The sequence below is a fragment of the Salvelinus alpinus genome, chromosome 20, assembly GCF_045679555.1.
Source record: "Salvelinus alpinus chromosome 20, SLU_Salpinus.1, whole genome shotgun sequence".
Lineage (NCBI taxonomy): Eukaryota > Metazoa > Chordata > Actinopteri > Salmoniformes > Salmonidae > Salvelinus > Salvelinus alpinus.
Window position 1 is genome coordinate 40,410,358 of NC_092105.1, and position 18,865 is coordinate 40,429,222.

The 18,865-nt window shown below is 44.3% G+C and overlaps 1 protein-coding gene across 3 annotated transcripts in view; it reads right to left on the reverse strand.

Annotated features, from left to right (window-relative positions):
* Positions 1 to 18,865, reverse strand: part of myo3b (myosin IIIB) — a 106,878-nt gene that overhangs the window by 6,024 nt on the left and 81,989 nt on the right. For all 3 annotated transcript variants that reach the window (XM_071355796.1, XM_071355797.1, XM_071355798.1), the window contains 3 exons: positions 7,696 to 7,796; positions 7,279 to 7,325; positions 6,742 to 6,896 (listed from right to left, as the gene is read on the reverse strand). In XM_071355796.1, coding sequence (XP_071211897.1) covers positions 6,764 to 6,896; positions 7,279 to 7,325; positions 7,696 to 7,796 — 281 coding nt within the window. In that variant the 3' untranslated portion in view covers positions 6,742 to 6,763. The remainder of the gene's footprint in view (positions 1 to 6,741; positions 6,897 to 7,278; positions 7,326 to 7,695; positions 7,797 to 18,865) is intronic.

The window sequence follows — 18,865 nt, forward strand, 5'->3', positions numbered from 1 at the left end:
GCCGCCCTATGGGACACCCAATCACGGCCGGTTGTGATACTGGAATCGAAATCGAAACAGGGTCTGTAGTGACGCATCTAGCACTGAGATGCAGTGTCTTAGACCACCGCGCTACTCAGGAGCCCTGTGTTTGGAGCAAATAGTTAAAATGGCAAGAATAACATCAGTGGTAATGTTAACCACATTAAAGGAATCCTCTGTTCCACCAGATGCAGGCAGATTTAATGAGGGAAAAACAAAAGGGAGCTGGGTTTTATGAAGAGGTAATAAACAAAACAGGTGGCAGACCTCAAGCCTTTACCTGACACACACACACACACACACACACACACACACACACACACACACACACACACACACACACACACACACACACACACACACACACACACACACACACACACACACACACACACACACACACACACACACACACACACACACACACACACACACAGAGTCTGGTTGGTGTCCACCTCTCCGTCCAACACCACCACGGCTACTTTGGCAGGCATATTCTAAGCTAAGAACAATCGGTGTAACATCGTTTACCATATGACACATAATCAAGTACCCAAGCTTGTTACATCCACAGCTCACCTCCTCTCATATGCTCAGGCAGACAATCAGCCAGGGACTTGATTTGGCAGAGAGAAAGAGGGAAAGTAACACCCACTTACAGCACCATATGTTACCACAGTCCAACCTTGTTATTAAAACTAGTAAGCCTATTTGAAATTCCTCTCCATGGTTAAACAGGGCCAAAATAATCAAGGGAGCACGATCACACTTAATTGATTCAGTGTACTTTTAAGACGCTCTATTGGGTGCTGTGGTGACCTATTTCAGCCGGTCTTCAGAGGAACAAAATATCCCCAGTAAGGGGTAATGCACAACTAGTATTATAATTACTGCTGGATCCGCTGCTGCACAACCGGAGGTGAAGTGCTTTTGAACTAACTGCACAATCGCCAAAGCCACATTATACTGAGGCCAATGATTCTTGGGGTATTTTTCTTGCAATTTCCATATGAAATACTCTCAGCGCAGTGTTGAAATGTAAAATTACCAAAGCACAAGGCGAGACCCAGATGCAGACACAGGAGGCAGATGGTTGGAGTCTTACAATGTAATCCAAAGGGTTAGGCAAGAGAATGGTTGTGGACAGGCAAAAAGGTCAAAACCAGATCAGAGTCCAGGAGGTACAGAGTGGCAGATACGCTCGTGGTCAAGGCAGGCAGAATGGTCAGGCAGGCGGGTACAGACTCCAGAAACAGGCAAGGGTCAAAACCGGGAGGACTAGAAAAAAGGAGAATAGCAAAAGGAGTATGGGAAAAACACGCTGGTTGACTTGACTAAACATACAAGACGAACTGGCACAGAGAGACAGGAAACACAAGGATAAATATACTGTGGAAAATAAGCGACGCCTAGAGGGGGTGGAGACAATCATAGGAACAGGTGAAACAGATCAAGGCGTGACAATATCCCCCCCCCAGGTCTTGGTTGGCTCGCTCCGACTGACCGTTAGTTTGGAGATGGAATCCGGATGACAGGCTGGCCGACGACCCAATAAGGTTGCAGAATGCCTTCCAGAAATGAGATGAGAACTGAGTACCCCGATCGGAGACCATGTCTACCGGGAGTCCATAGATCCGGAAGACATGCTGCACCATAAGCTAGGCCGTCTCCTTGGCCGAAGATAGTTTGGGGAGAGGGATGAAATGGGCGGTCTTGGAGAACCAATCGACTACCGTCAGGTTTGACAGTGTTGCCATCATATGGAGGGAGACCAGTGACAAAGTCCAGAGATATATGAGACCAGGGACTATGAGGGACCGGTAGTGACTGAAGGAAGCCAGAAGGAGCTTGCCGTGGAGTCTTGTTCTGAGCACACACTGTGCATGCTGCGACGAAGGCAGAGACATCAGGAACCATTGTGGGCCACCAGAAACGTTGTCGGAGGAAGACTAGTGTACGACGGGACCCTGGATGACAGGTCAGCCTGGAGGAATGAGCCCATTCCAGGACCCGAGACCGGACAGGATTAGGGACAAACAGCCGGTTAGCCGGGTCCCCTTCAGGTCCAGGCTGGGAGAGTTGTGCCTAGCGGACCAGGTTCTCAATACCCCAATCCGCAGTGGCAGCAAGGCATGAGGTAGGGAGAATGGTTTCAGAGGTCGAGGGTGTGGCAGAGGAACTGTATAGGCGGGAGAGGGCATCAGGCTTCACATTTTTGACCCTGGGCGGTAGGAGATGGTGAAGTTAAATCTGGTGAACAGGAGGGCCCACCACGCCTGCCTGGAGTTGAGGCGCTTGGCTGTACGGAGATATTCCAAGTTTTTATGGTCGGTCAGGACCAGGAATGGCTGTTCTGCTCCTTCCAGCCAGTGCCTCCACTCTTCCAACGCTATCTTCACCACCAGGAGTTCTCGGTTGCCAACATCGTAGTTCCATTCAGCAGGATTGAGACGATGGGACAGGAAGGCACAGGGATGAAGCTTCTGGTCCTGGGCAGATTGCTGGGACAGGATGGCCCCCACTCCAACATCCGAAGCATCCACTTCCACCACAAATTGCGCGAGGGCTCCGGATGGATGAGGATGGGTGCTGTTGTGAACCGATGCTTCAGGTCCACAAAGGCTTTGTCGACAGCTGGAGAACATTTAAACGGTATCTTGGGAGAGGTGAGTGCCGAGAGGGGGGCCGCCAGTGTGCTGTAGTCCCGAATGAAACGGCAGTAGAAGTTTGCAAACCCAAGAAACCATTGCAACTGCACCCTGGACGTTGGTTGAGGCCAATCCACCACTGCTTTCACCTTTCCAGGATCCATCTGAACATTGCCCTCAGCAATGACATATTCCAGAAAGGTGATTGCAGAGCGGTGGAACTCACACTTCTCGGCTTTCACGAACAGTTGGTTCTCCAGGAGGAGCTGAAGGACCTGCCTGACATGAAGAACATGTTCTTGTGCAGATCGGGAAAAAAACTGGATGTCGTCAAGGTACACAAACCGGTTTAGCATGTCCCGAAGCACATCATTGACCAAAGCTTGGAAAACAGCGGGGGCGCTGGTGAGTCCAAATGGCATGACCTGGTACTCATAATATCCACTGGCTGTGCTGAAGGCAGTCTTCCACTCATCCCCTTGCGTATCTGAACCAGGTGGTAGGCATTTCGAAGGTCCAACTTGGAAAATATGGTGGCCTCCTGGAGAGGTTCAAACGCCGAGGAGAGGTCGGGGGTAACGATTCTTGATAGTAATGTCATTAAGTCCCTGGTAGTCAATGCACGGACGCAGGGTCTTGTCCTTCTTCTCCACAAAGAAAAACGTCTGCGCCAGCAGGAGATGCAGACGGACGGACGGCCCCAGTGGCCAGAGTGTCCTCTATGAACTCCTCCATATCTTTGGTCTCTGGTCCAGACAGAGAATACAATCGACCCCGAGGTGGTGTAGTGCCTGGGAGAAGATCAATGGTACAATCATAAGGACGGTGCGGGGGAAGGGAAGTAGCACGTGCCTTACTGAACACTTCCAGATGGTCATGGTATTCTGTGGGGATAGCAGAGACAGCAATTCATCCTTCGTGAGCGTTCCCCAACTGATAACCTAGCTCTTCCCAATTGCATAGGCTGAGGAGTATCCAACTCACCCGTCGTAGATTCCCGAGGGGGCTCAGGTGGCTTCGAATCTTCTCGGAAGAGCTGCCTTCGGAAACTTCCGAATTTCCTTGGAGGTGAACGCGCCATAGCGGGTGTACGAGTGTGCCCGAGACCAGACCTCCTTTCACTCAATTTTAATGGTAAGGGCGATAAGGGAGTCGAGATCCATCGGCAATTGCCGAGCAGGTAGCTCATCCTTTACCTCCTCAGATAATCTGCGCAAAAAAGTATTGAAAAGAGACTCCAGATTCCAGGCACTCTCGGCGGCCAACGTGCGAAAATCAACCGCGTAGTCTGCCACACTATGGGAGTTTTGACATAAGTCAAGCAGATTACTGGCCGCCATTCACCCGGAAACCGGTTTCCGGGACAAACCGGAGACTCAAATACCTTTCTCACTTCTGCCATGAATTCCTCCAGATGACCACAAATGGCAGATTGTTGCTCCCAAACTGCCGTAGCCCAGGAGAGCGCCCTTCCCGACATTAGCGTAATAATATACGCTATCTTCAATCTGTCTGAAGGAAACGAAGATGGCTGTAGCTAAAAAATAAGCGAGCACTGAGAAAGAAAACCTGGTAGGTACCAGAATTCCCCGCATATCGCTGTGGAGGAGGTAAGCGGGGTTCACAGGGAGTCGGCATAGGCTGTACAAACTCACCACAGATAGGGTAAAAATTACTGGGTGATTGGAGTTTTTCAGAGGAGGCAGGCAGCCTCTGAGCTAACTCCCTGAATTGCTCCATAATAGCCTTTAACCCATGGTCGTGGCGTTCCGTCAAGGACCTGAGGCCATCCAAAAGGCCCTGTACCAACTCTTCATGTCTCCTAATGGTGGCTCCCTGCAGGGAGACAACGTGGCGAAGCTGGTCCAAGTCTGCTGGGTCTGTCATGGCCAGTTCACACTATCAAGGCACAAGGCGAGACTCAAATGCAGACACAGGAGGCAGATGGTTGGAGTCTTACAATGTTTAATAATCCAAAGGGGTAGGCAAGAGAATGGTCGTGGACAGGCAAAAAGGTCAAAACCAGATCAGAGTCCAGGAGGTACAGAGTGGCAGACAGGCTCGTGGTCAAGGCAGGCAGAATGGTCAGGCAGGCGTGTACAGACTCCAGAAACAGGCAAGGGTCAAAACCGGGAGGACTAGAAAAAGGAGAATAGCAAAAGGAGTACAGGAAGTACACGCTGGTTGACTTGACTAAACATACAAGACGAACTGGCACAGAGAGACAGGAAACACAGGGATAAATACACTGGGGAAAATAAGTGACACCTTAGGGGGTGGAGACAATCACAGGAACAGGTGAAAACAGATCAGGGCGTGACAAAAATACTGTAATACAATGTACCAATATGTCTTAAATAATAAAATATTTTTTTAAATAAATAATATCAACTATTCATTTAATGTCAGTATTTGTGGTAAAATTCTGAGATTGAGTCTCAGACTTAGTACACTGTTGTACATTCCCTTACTTTGACATACTTTATTCAGCCAAAGTTTCAATCTCAAAGGGCATCTCATTTTTAACTTCTCTGGTAGAAGAGATTTACAAATTGAATCAAAAAGTATGTTTTTATCTTTGACCATTAGAGGAACTAAGCAGATCTTATTGGTACTTGAAATTTGGTCCGACAAGAGTAAACTCGTTTCTATAGCTGCCACTAATCAAGACTGGATTCTGACTTATTAATAGCCAATACTCTTTCAATTCACTATTTACGCAGGCATGAATAACATTATTAGTACATATAAGAATAGTATGTCTCACAATGTGAAAGAAAGACACAACGTGTAAGCTAACTGTTAAACGTTTGGTAATCCCACAAAACCTGAATGCAACTCGACTTAGTCCTGACCCTTACGGTATGTAGTCTTCCTCTCCGATGGCCACCTAAAGCTTCTGAAACCAGAGTAAACCCTGTACTGTCTGTGGCTGGTCCTGCTATCTAGACAGAGCTCTAATGTTTTCCCCGCTGAGTACAAGGGATCTTCAGTCATACCACCCTACTCTTCCTATTAAGATCAAAATCTCAGCTTGAGCCCTGGGGTGTCAACAAAAGGAGATGCAGTAAATGATATGCAAATCAGGGGGGAAAAAACCACTACAGATCAACTTGCCAGCCCTGCATTTCCGACACATCTTAAAAGGAAATTTCTATACTTTGGGTGAAATTCAGAGTTACGACTAGCTCGCTGTCTGCTTTTAGACAGGAAATGTTTTAGAGGTTCTAGTACACAGCATATACCACTCACTCCTTGGTATAATGATAATCATATGTTGCAACCATTATTGAAGAATTAACTGCAAAATGGTCAAAGTATAACATTGACTTTTCACGTGATATCTCTATGCTCTCAATGCAGCATTTCAGCAAGGAGACTTGAATTGTAACACGTACTTTATTATACAACAGTGAACAGAGAATTGATTCAGTGACCATTAAATTATTACAACTTTATGAACACTGCACTGACTGAGGATGATGGGCATCTGTCTTGTTCTCAGAGTCTGGTTCCATGCCAGATTTCCATCTGAGCTCTAATTTGGCCCGAGCTTGGTGTTAATGGAGTCTTGGTCTATTGTTAACGTTCAGTGACAATGAAACTTTATAGAAAAAAAACATGATTCAATATATATTTTTCTCTGCCACTAAACAGCAGTGTCATTTTCATGTACCATTTGTCAGGATTTTGAAAGACAAATATTTTTCCTAAGATGAGTCTCTTGTGTGAACCAGATAGAAAAACAAGCCTGAAGACGATTGAACGACACCATAACTAATCCCTACATTACTGGAGCCTATCTGCCTAAATTGAGAGGTGTGTGGGGGAGGTGGCAATGTACAAGGAACTGCTAATGAAAACATGGTAGCAGAACTATATTCAACAATCTTAACTGTGGAGTTTGCGTTCATCCAAATACACACATACAAGGGGAGCATCATTTGTCATTATTTTAAACTAATAGACATTTACTCTGGTCTCTTGTACATCACTGGCCCTTGTTATACATGGTGCATATGGAGGAAATGTTATTTCAGTATGTGTCTGGCTAGTGCTCTTTATCTCGTACCGGTTGACAGGGGTTGTAAGACTCAGCTCTGACTGACGAGTGGCCCTCTTGACAGGGTGGGAGGGGGCCCGGTCAAATAGTCTTCCTCAGGGATTGATTCCACCGTTGACAGTAATTTGTAGTACTCATCCTCTCCATCCAGTACTTTGATTTGGCTGTGACGTTCAAGACAGGGAGGGTATGAGGGAAAATAGACTGCTCTTCTAAGATGCCTCTGACCAGAAAAAGCATAACATTTCACTTAAATAAGAGCAATGATATCTAACAAAGATAAGGCAGTGAGGAGTTAACCTGGTAGACTATAAACCAGGCTTTCATTTACAAATACAAGTCAGACCATCAGCAATTAAAATTAGCATGCTGACAAAGCCTTAATATGTAGCCCTCTCTAACGACACAAAGGAGCTTGTAAAAAGCTCTGTTATTTTCAGCACTCCATTTACATGATAGGAAAACAAAATCCATTTCTGGATTCTTCTATTCCACAAAGGGCCTGCTCTGTTTAGAGTTGCTGTAAGTAGGAAAGCAGTTATTTACCCAAGTTTTCTCGGCTTCCTCTTGCTCCCCTGGTAATCCAGAGTTCTCTGTGGAAAGGGCCAAGAGCACAGTCAGAAAGATGAGCAGAGAGTCATTCATTTTTAATTCAAAGTGATTTTGTGTTGAATGCGAGCAGATGCTGATAATATCAGAAGCATAATTTTTTGGGATCAAAGGGCTCAAGTGAGCCTGATGAAGCATGCATCTTGCTCAGCTTTGATAAACCACATCAATTATTCACCGTGAAGGCAGACATCCTGACATGAAAGCAACAGATAAAGAACATAAGCACATGTTCAAGACAAGAGGCAGAGAAGCGTGGGGGTGGGGCTCGAGGGTCTGGCACAGGTAGATTTAATTGTATTATCATCTGGAACCAAAGTCAGACAAAGGACTTTATCGCCACTTTGAACTCACATTTAGCTGGTTGTAATAGAGACTGTCTTCAGGGCTGTTCAGCAGTTTGGGCTGCTGGCCCCGCCGGCGAGGGGTTCGCTGCTGCAGCTTGAGCACTGGACCTGCAACAGAGACAAATCACTGAGAAACAGCACAGCAACAACACTCCCGCACTGATACACAGTGTGGTAACATCCCCAATGGACACTGAGATGCATTCAGATTGCACTGGAACAAAACACAATGAGGTAACAAACCTCACAACAAATCATAAAGGCATACAAATCATAAAAGCTGTAAAAGACGAGGTGAAAAGCAAATATTCCCACAGTCATGTCAATGGGGTTGTCTTCCCCTCTATGGGACTCGAGGAAAACCAAGCTCTCAGAGCTAACTATGCCAATATGGCATGAGCAGATCAATGACTCAAACTCAGATCCACTTCTTGAAGCAGAAGACTGTAGCATTGCCAATTTCATGTTTTCTTTTCATGTTCAAAGCCACATGATTGTTACTATTTATTATTCATAATACCATAGATGGTGATATAACATGGTAGGCTTTTGCAATAGATAATGACCCAGCTTACACAATCACCTGATTAATCAAACATAAAACAATTTAAATATTTTCTACAACTCTATGACTAAGTTTCAAGATTTCAGAGTAAAAAAAACAACGTTTTTTAAAACTCAGACACCTTTACAACGAAGCATCTATTTTTAATGCCAGACAGCGTTTCATCTTCTACCCTTCGTTTTGGGTGAGACAGGACATTCCTTCATCATCTCCTGTTACTTCAGCTTCCCAACCTTGACTAAAGCTGCATTTACTTTTTGCAGCTTAACACTACTTTGTACTCACTTTGAACAGACCTCATCACATCTCAATACTATACATCAAAGCTCAAGTTTTTTCCTCCGCTCCTTCTGCTTTCTTGATGTTATTCAAACCAGCGTAGATTTACTAAATTCACACAACCTTGAAAATGCCCATGGAGATGCTGTCATTTCTATATGTCTGCACTTCTAATGTAGATATTTTATTTATCAGGGAGCAGTCAGAAAGATTTCTTGTCCCAAAGAGTCAGGGCACAATTTCTCTACGATGCTGTTGTTTATAGATATATAAACAGGGTGGAGAGAATCAACCTTCTTCATTTAAAAACAAAACTTAAGGTTCCTTTCGTAACCCCGTAACCCCGAGTGAGATATCTCACATGGAGGTTCGCTAGGACCGCCTACTCTCTTGGAAGTACCTATCAAAAGCGTCTGTTGGAGACAGACAGTTAGAGTGGAGAATGAGGGGAGACCCTCACTTCCATTAAAGGAGCCACTTTCCCGCCCTCTGGTTATTCTCAAGCATGTTTCTCTTCCTCACGCTCATGCGAGCAGAGGAATGTGGTGAGATACCTCACTCACAATATCAGAGAACCGGGGTTACGCAAGTAACCTTAAGTTCTCTTTCAATTATTAGTTTTGATATCTCACATGTGGGTATATGGCCAATTCCCGTATCACAAAACATGCTCTCCGATACCAGAGTAGTCACAACATCAGCATCTTGGAGGTGCCGAAAAGGTGCAGAGACAACCCAACGGGGAAAAACCTCATAACAAAGTAAGGGGAAGCCCAATACAGGATGCATACAATCTCAGTTGAATGAGAAATGCCCCAAAAACCAGAGGATGCTCTCTGTACTAGCGAGCCCTTCCAGGCCCCTTCGAAGGCTTTCACCCTCGCCCTTATAAATCAATATTATGGTCCCCATGATCCGGCAGGATATCATTGAAAAGAGAACAGCCCACCCTCTTTGCCCAATGAGCGAAGAGCATGACACCATTGCCCGAGCACTCCTACAATCAAAGTTGATGCGAACTGCACCTACTGGACGACAACTAGGGCGCCCTTCTAGGGAAGGCAATACGTGAAAAGCCATAGGCTCCAAGGTGCAACAATGGGGGAAAAAGTCCTGCAAAGCACATAGGACCATGGAAAACAGAGTGTAGGGAGGAACAATCTGTCTAGTCACACAACTTCTCCATGACAAAAACGCACCAACTGTAAAACATAGAGCGTACAAAATGGGCTGGCACTCTTTTCCAAGAGTTGCGGGCCTGTCTCTTTCCTTTTTTCATTCTCTCTCATTGGCTATGCCCAGAAAACTAAAGCATCCGAGTTCACTCGGGCAGGGGTTCCCAAACCTTTTCACTCGGGGCCCCCCCAGCATTGGGGAACATCCCACACCCACCTGCGTGTGCGTGCACGCGTCACGTCAATTTCTTATATATATTTTAAAAAGTCACCCCTTTTTTCTCCCCAATTTCGTGGTATCCAATTGGTAGTAGTTACAGTCATGTCTCATCACTGCAACTCCCGTATGGACTCGGGAGAAGCGAAGGTCGAGAGCCATGCGTCCTCCGAAACACAACCCAACCAAGCCACACTGCTTCTTGACACAATGCCCATCCAAACCGGAAGCCAGCCGCACCAATGTGTCGGAGGAAACACCGTACACCTGGCTACCGTGTCAGCGTGCACTGCGCCCGGCCAGCAACAGGAGTCGCTAGTGCGCGATGAGACAAGGATATCCCTGCCGGCCAAACCCTCCCTAACCTGGACGACGCTGGGCCAATTGTGCGCCGCCCCATGGGCCTCCCGGTCACGGCCGGCTGCGACAGAGCCTGGACTCGAACCCAGATGCAGTGCCTTAGACCACTGCGCCACTCGGGAGGCTCCACGTCTATTTCTAAGGGCACAAGCACTGTTCATGACACAAACTGTTCACACCCCTCTTGTTGATGGAGAGAATTATTCAGATTTAAAGCTTATTTCCTGCAATTTTACACATTTTATCATGGGGTGCATTTTTTTCACCTATAGGGTCGTCACTTATACCAGGCTGCAGTAAATCAGTCTGGATTAGGGTTGCACATTTTGGGGAATATCTTGAGGTGGAAACTTTCCATGGGAATTAACGGGAATATATGGGAATTAACAAGAATATATGTGAATTAACAGAAATATATGCAAATTAATATTAATACCATTTAAATGTAGATGTTTTTTTGCATTGGATATATTTACCATATCATATGGAGACTTTAATTAAATGAGTTGACTCTTCACATGGGTTGATTTCACTGAACAACAAAAGGGAATATTGAATGATCCCCAATAATCCATCGCATCTCCCAAAAACGTGTTCAACATACATCTGTAAAATGATAGTCTAGAAACTAAAACTTAGGTTCTCTTCCTCTCAGGCTTCCATGTCTTCTCCCTGGACCTCCTCAATGTCCACCTCTTGAACATCAGACTCTGAGCCCTCATCTTCACTGTCACTTTCCAACCTTGTTGAGGATGGCTTGTTGTCAGGCTCAAAAAGCCTCAAATTTGTCCAGATGGCCACCAATTTTTCAACCCATGTATTGGTCAGCCTGTTGCGTGCTTTGGTGTGTGTGTTCCCAAACAAGGACCAGTTGCGCTCTGAGGTGGCTGATGTCGATGGGATTTGGAAGATGATGGCGGCAACAGGGGAAAGAGCCTCAGATCCACAAAGTACCTTCCACCAGATGGCTGATGTTGGCACGACTGCCATATTGCATCTCCATCCCAAAGCCCTTGCTTGGAAGTGTACTTCGCTAGAATGCCAAGAACCTTGCCCTCATCCAGGCCAAGGTGGTGAGACACGGAAGTGATGACACCATAGGCCTTGTTGATCTCTGCACCAGACAGGATGCTCTTGCCAGCATACTTGGGGTCCAACATGTACACTGCGGTGTGTATGGGCTTCAGGCAGAAGTCTCACACTTTTTGATGTATTTCAGACAGGATGGCATTGTCTCCCTCAATCCGTGCAATGGCTACTGCTATTGGTTTCAGGAGTTTCAGGCTGCTTACCACTCTCTCCCAAAATACATTATCCAGGAGGATCCTCTTGATTGGGTTGTCCATATCGGCAGACTGTGATATGGCCATTTCTTGGAGACTCCTTCCCCTCCAGGAGACTGTCAAACACGATGACAACACCACCCCAACGGGTGTTGCTGGGCAGCTTCAATGTGGTGCTCTTATTCTTCTCACTTTGCTTGGTAAGGTAGATTGCTGCTATAACTTGATGACCCTCCACATACCTAACCATTTCCATGGCTCTCTTGTGGAGTGTATCCATTGTTTTCAGTGCCATGATAACCGTTAGGAGCAGATTCAATGGACTCCTCCATTTTAGACCAAGCAGCCTTCATGTTTGCAGCATTGTCTGTCACCAGTGCAAATACCTTCTATGGTCCAAGGTCATTGATGACTGCCTTCAGCTCATCTGCAATGTAGAGACCGGTGTGTCTGTTGTCCCTTGTGTCTGTGCTCTTGTAGAATACTGGTTGAGGGGTGGAGATGATGTAGTTAATTATTCCTTGCCCACGAACATTCGACCACCCATCAGGGATGATTGCAATACAGTCTGCTTTCTCTACGATTTGCTTGACCTTCACTTAAACTCTGTTGAACTCTGCATCCAGCAAATGAGTAGATAAAGCATGTCTGGTTGGAGGGGTGTATGCTGGGCGAAGAACATTCAGAAATCTCTTCCAATACACATTGCCTGTGAGCATCAGAGGTGAACCAGTTGCATACACAGCTAGAGCAAGACATTCATCAGCATTTCTCTGACTGCGTTCCTCCATTGAGTAAAAAAAAATCGGATTTCAGGGGGACCATGAGCTGTTGCTATCGATAAGGTATCTCATTCATCACTTTCACCTCAAATAGAAGTAGAGGGACTTTTGTCAGAGGTTGCTTGTTGTGAGCGCTGAGGGAACATTATGCACTTGGCCAGATGATTCTGCATCTTTGTTGCATTCTTCACATATGATTTGGCACAGTATTTGCAAATGTACACAGCTTTTCCTTCTACATTAGCTGCCGTGAAATGTCTCCACACATCAGATAGCGCCCGTGGCATTTTCCTGTAAAGACTAGAACAAAATGAGTAAAAAAAACAACAAATGCAATTCCACGTACAGATAAATAGTTAAGCAGTTAGATTAAACGGAAACAGGTGAATTAACACTCCTCAGTTTGCAGGCTCAAGAAAGCTAAAACCCACATGGTAGCAAAAACTAACTAGCAGAAATTGTTAACAAGTTACAATTATTTAAACACACTTTGCTGTAGGCTGCTATTTACTAGTAAACAAAAAATCATGTATGTCATATAAAATATATTCACCCCACCCAGTACTGTAATCAAAACTTACCAGAAAGCATGTAGTCCTTGGCTCAGACAGTGTAGTTGTGTGGGCTAAATAGCATCTCCTTAGTGTGCAAGATCTTGAGAATCAGCTGTGATGGAAGAGTGATGGAAGAGTGCACTGCACATGTGATGGAAGAATGCACTGTGCATGTAGAGGGTTGCAATTCCATTGAATTGGGGATAGTTTAACCAAAATATGCTACAATACCTAGAATTGCATTATATGTATCCCACAAAAAAAAGGTTCACTCTTATAAGCTAACTTTTTTGATGAATTTAAGCAAAATTCCCCAAATTCCAGGGCTTAACTTCCCATGGAAACTTTCCTGGAAAGTTTCTGAACCTTTGTAACCCTAGTCTGGATAGATGCGGGAAGCTCTCTCTCTCAGAACAGAGCAGCCAGCACCATGAAGGAAGATGTCAGGTAATATAGCCAGAGGAAGAAGGAAACACCGGCAGCGCAGTATTCCTTATACTGGGCAGTAGGACAGCTACAAAACTGGTATGTCTTGGCCCTGCTCCATGGGTGGTCAAGAGTTGTTAGCCAGCTACTCACTCCCCTAAGATGGGGAGGCAGAGCAAGCAGTGGCCCGGTTCCGTGAACCAATCGCAGTAAAAAAAAGGACGAGGAAAGCCGAAGCTTTGTGGCCTCGGGAGTACCCTTTTCATCCAGACAGTAAAGTAAGGAATTACTACACTGACTGATCTCTAGCTCAATGGAGAGTGTTCTTCATAACAGAGCCAAGTAGTCTTTGCCAAGCAGAGGAAAAAACGCCCCTCAGAATCCGTGGTGGAAAAAGTACCCAATTGTCATACTTGATTAAAAGCAAAGATACCTTAATTAACAGAAAATGACTAAAGTAAAAGTGAAAGTCACCCAGTAAAATATTACTTGAGTAAAAGTCTAAAAGTATTTGGCTTTAAATATACTGTAGGTATCAAAAGTAAATGTAATTGCTAAAATATACTTAAGTATCAAAGGTAAAAGTATAAATAATTTCAAATTCCTTATATTAAGCAAACCAGACTGCACGATTATTATTATTTTACATTTTTGGGGGATAGTGAGTCTGCCAGATCAGAGGCAGTAGAGATGACCAGGGATGTTCAATTGATAAGTGTGTGAAATGGACGATTTTCCTTTCCTGCTAAGCATTCAAAATGTGGGTGTCAAGGAAAATGTATGGAGTAAAAAGAACATTTTTTCTTTAGGAATGCAGTGAAGTAAAAGTAAAAGTAGTCAAAAATATATATAGTAAAGTAAAATACAGATACCCCAAAAGACTACCTAAGTAGTACTTTAAATTATTTTTACTTAAGTACTTTACATCACTGCTCAGAGTACTAAAAAGGGCTGAGGGGGTTTTCAAGTGAACACTGGAATTCTGTCCAATCATAGAATGGGGCAGCAGAATGGTTAGGGTTTCCCTGTCTTGTACAAAGTAGCGGGCATCCTTTGGCGGAGCACAGCATACCATAACTGGCTTGACTGTGATAGCTTGCGCCATATCAGTCAGAGGCAAAAGGTCATAGGCACGGGGAAAACAGTGCCACAGTGGATGGTGAGACAGATTTCTGTCCTGCTCCGTGTGTCGTGATGCTGGAGGGAAAGCTGACACGCTGACTTCTGTCCCTGGCTGAAAACCTCAGAAGGTGGCGGGGGGGGAGAGAGCCTCAGGGGGGGGAAAAAAGTGTGTCCTCCATTTTTTCATGTGAGTAGGGTCACAAAAGTGAGCTGCTGCACAGATAATAGGGTTTTGTCTTAATGCAGCTCTGCCTTGCCACTGCTGCAAAACTCTGAGAGGGGAAGGAGTAGCGACCATTAAACCCGAAGAGAGAGGGTAAGGCAGAGAGTCGTTGGCCCTGGACACCATCCTCAGCTGCCAGGGCTGCGCCCTAGGTTGGCCGACCTAGGAGGGATAGCAGTCTGCAGTGATCACAGGACTCGAGAGCCTTCTGAGCATGTTCATTAGCCAAACAATTGATGCATAGAGGGTGGACATCTTTCCCAGCAATCATGGAGCCGCAAGCACAAGAACGTGGGGGTTCAAGTGCTAGGCTTGTCCCGGGGCGGGATAGCATTCGCCATTGCGAGGGACAAGGCTTGTTAGGGGACCGAGCAATGCTTGTTGCAAGAACAACGTGTAGACGGCGTAGGCTAGCAAGTTAGAAGCCCTGCGGCTTGTGGCTAGCAAATAGTATCTTATATAAATAGCGTACCAAGCTAGCTAGTTAGGAGCCTTGCCTCTAAGCAAGCCAACCTCACTAGTATACCCTACCAGCAACACGATAGCATTGCTAGCTCTGTTCTCTCGTCTAGTTTAACCTACAGTGCCTTCAGAAAGTATTCATACTGCCTGACTTATTGCAGGTTCTGTTGTGTTACAGCCTGAATTCAAAATGGATAAAAACTGGGGGTTTTCTCTCACCAATCTACACACAATACACCATAATGACAAAGTGCAAACAATGTTTTTTTGCAAATATATTGAAAAATAAATACAGAAATTCTAATTTACATACATTTATTCACACCCCTGAGTCAATACATGTTAGAATCACCTTCAGCAGCGATTACAACTGTGAGTCTATTCTGTACAGGCTTCCTTCTTTTCACTCTGTCAATTAGGTTAGTATTGTGGAGTAAATACAATGTTGATTTATCCTCAGTTCTCTCCTATCACTGCCATTAAACTCCGTAACTGTTATAAAGTCACCAATGGCCTCATGGTGAAATCCCTGAGCAGTTTCCTTCTTCTCCGACAACTGAATTGGGAAGAACCCTGTATTTTGTAGTGACTGGGTGTGTTGATACACAATCCAAAGTGTAATTAATAACTTCCCCATGCTCAAAGGGATATTCAGTGTCTGCTTGATTTTTAATTTTTACCCATCTACCAATAGGTGCTCTTCTTTGCGAGGCATTGGAAAACAGAGACGAGGTAGTCATAAAAAAATGATGTTTAACACTATTATTGCTGTCGTGGAAAATTGCAAGATTATGTTATAATGCTTGTATTGCATTATAATGGTTGTTTTATTCGACAGAATAGAATATTCTGTTAACTATTGTGTGTGTATGTGCACTGACAGAGAAGATTTACGATGTCTTTGGGTGATAAAACCTAAAGAGCCTAAAAAGGTATTTTTTAAATGTTTCATTAGAGATAGCGCATCATTGAAAGTCAAAAAGGCTATTGCAAAGCTCTTATTTAAAAAAAATGTAGTTTAAGTATAACTCTGACTGGTGTGTGTAGTTTGTAACTCTCCTCATTGATAAAGCAGAAATATGCCACCACATTGCACACAGAGTGAGTCCATGCAACTTATTATGCGACTTGTTAAGCACATTTCTACTGCTGAACTTATTTAGGATGCATAACAAATGGGTTTGGATACTTATTGACTCAAGACATTACAGCTTTTCATATTTTATTGTAAAAATGTCTAAAAACATAATTCCATTTTGATATTATGGAGTATTATGTAGGCCAGCGACAAAAAAAACTAAATACAATCAATTTGAAATTCAGGGTGTAACACAACAAAATGTGGAAAAAGTCAAGGTTGTGTTAACTAGAATGATTCTCTCAGCTTTCATGGCTGAAGGCTAGCTCGGTCACACGGTTTCTTTCAGCCAGCACTGAGCTAGCCACGGCACACCTTCACCACGAGGTAGCTGCTAGCTAGCCTCGTGGCTATAGCGTTATTTGTTGCTCAATATTGCTAGCTGTTAGCTGCAAGGCTCCTAACTAGCTAGTTTGGTACGCCATTAACATTAGATACTAGCCAAGTTAACCTAAGCCTTGCAGCGTGGGCTAACCCAGTCCCAATAGCTAGCAATGACGCCAACTACCAATGGAGACTGAAAAGTAGAAAAGGAATTTCTACTCGAAAACAAAAACCTTCCCGTTAGTACTCAACCTCTCAACAGGGTCTGAAGACCTACGCTCAGCAGCGATATCCTTCACGGTTTACTTGTGAGCAGATAAGAAGGCAAACAGGTATTCAGTCGATATGAGGAAGAGAAGTGAGAATAACCAGAGGGAGGGAGAGTGGCTCCTTTTATGGAAGTGAGGGTCTCACCTCATTCTCCACTCTACCTGTCTGTCTCCAACAGACGCTTTTGAAAGGTACTTCCAAGAGAGTAGGTATCTCACATCTGAGATATCGAAATTAATAACTGAAAGAGAACCCTATGCTACTTTTGACTTATACTGTTTGTCATATAATTCTAACTTGAGGTGTCGAATACATTTAGATTAGCAATTGGCAGCCGGGAATTGACAAAATGCCCTTAGGACACTGTTTCCTTCATGGTTTGATTCTGAATGTGTAGTAGGCGTACTAGTCAACCTCCTGTGCAAATACCATTCTGAAATGTATCTAAACAACCATTAGCTCAGCTGGTTGGAGCATGGCACTATTGGTGTGGGGATTGCGGTTTGGTGTATTATGCACCTTAGGTTTTTACAAAAAATATGTTATTTTAATGATGTCTGAAATGGGTTTGATAAGCAAATTTCTAATTCCCCTGAAACAGCATCAAAGCACTCAATCAAGAATAATGACGTCCTTGAACAAAGTTTCATAATGTAATCATACTGCAGAATAATGTAACTATATAGCAGCTCGAACTGTTTATCACTGGAACAAAATATGTTGTTAAGAAATTTTTTAAAACTAAGAGTAGTCATGCTAGAGATAGCTAGTTAGCTGACATGCAATCTTGTTATTTCACAAGGTCTGTTCAGTCAGGCATGGCCCTTTCCTTTAAAACAAACAAACTAAGGACATCAGATGTTCATGGCAAAGCAACGATTCATCACAGCACTACACGACTGAATGGAGGAGATTTATGTTTGGGGTCTGAGGTGAGATGTTTTCTATATTCACATTAGACCCTCCATCCTGAGTGAATGATTGTAACTTGGCTGCTCTGATATACAGCTGGATCCCTGTGTGTCTGTGCAGTCTAGGAGTCAGAAACACAACTCTCAGTTCCAACATCCCCATTTATCCAGCATGACCCGCAGCGATTAAAGCGTGTAGCAGATCTGAGAAAGGGTCAGGCTTCCCATCTCCGCCTGTTTGGGAAATCACTGCCATTTGATCCAGGCCAGCCCCAGAGGAATGTTGTTGCCGCAGATATCTTACAGACACTGAGGCTGCCAAACGGGCTTCTGGCACGAGAGCATTTTGGACCCAGGTAGGTCTGGGAAGAGGTCAGACAGTGGCTCACACTAGGCTTGCTATATGATAATAGTGGGCACCATCTGATGTTTGCGGTGAGGAATAATGATCAGAGAATACAGAAGATTAACAAATTCCAGCAGAGTTTGCAACAGACTTACATTTTGTACATGCTTGCATCTCCAGATAAAAAGGATGAGAATCATTTTTTAGATAGGTACTTTCTTTCATTTTCAAAGAGGTTCAGATGATTCGTAATACATGTCTAAATACCAGTTTTAAATCCCTTGAAAATCAGAATGCTCCTCAGAAACAACATTGAAGAGCTGCTAAATGGGATTTTAGCCGAATAAATTAAAGAGATGTATCGATTTACTTCCTGAATCATGTGCTGTGATCACCTGACTTCTCCCAGACCCCAGTTATCCACTTGGGCTTTGTTTATTCAGATGGAGGGAGCCGAAGCACCAAAAGGCATGGATTATAATGAAAAATCATCAGTGGAGTCCTTTGATGTCTAAATAAGACATGTGCAGCCCATACCTCTCTTTTTCCCTCACAAACCCTCACATGCACGCACGCACGCACACACACACTGTTTATTGCTAACAGAAAGTCCCTGAATAGATAGCTAACTCTAGTCAAACTTCAATAGGAGGTCGAGAGCTTTTCAGGACTACTGTGATTTATTACCAATGTCTTAATTTGGTAAACCATGTGCTTTGAATTATAAGGCACACTAGGAA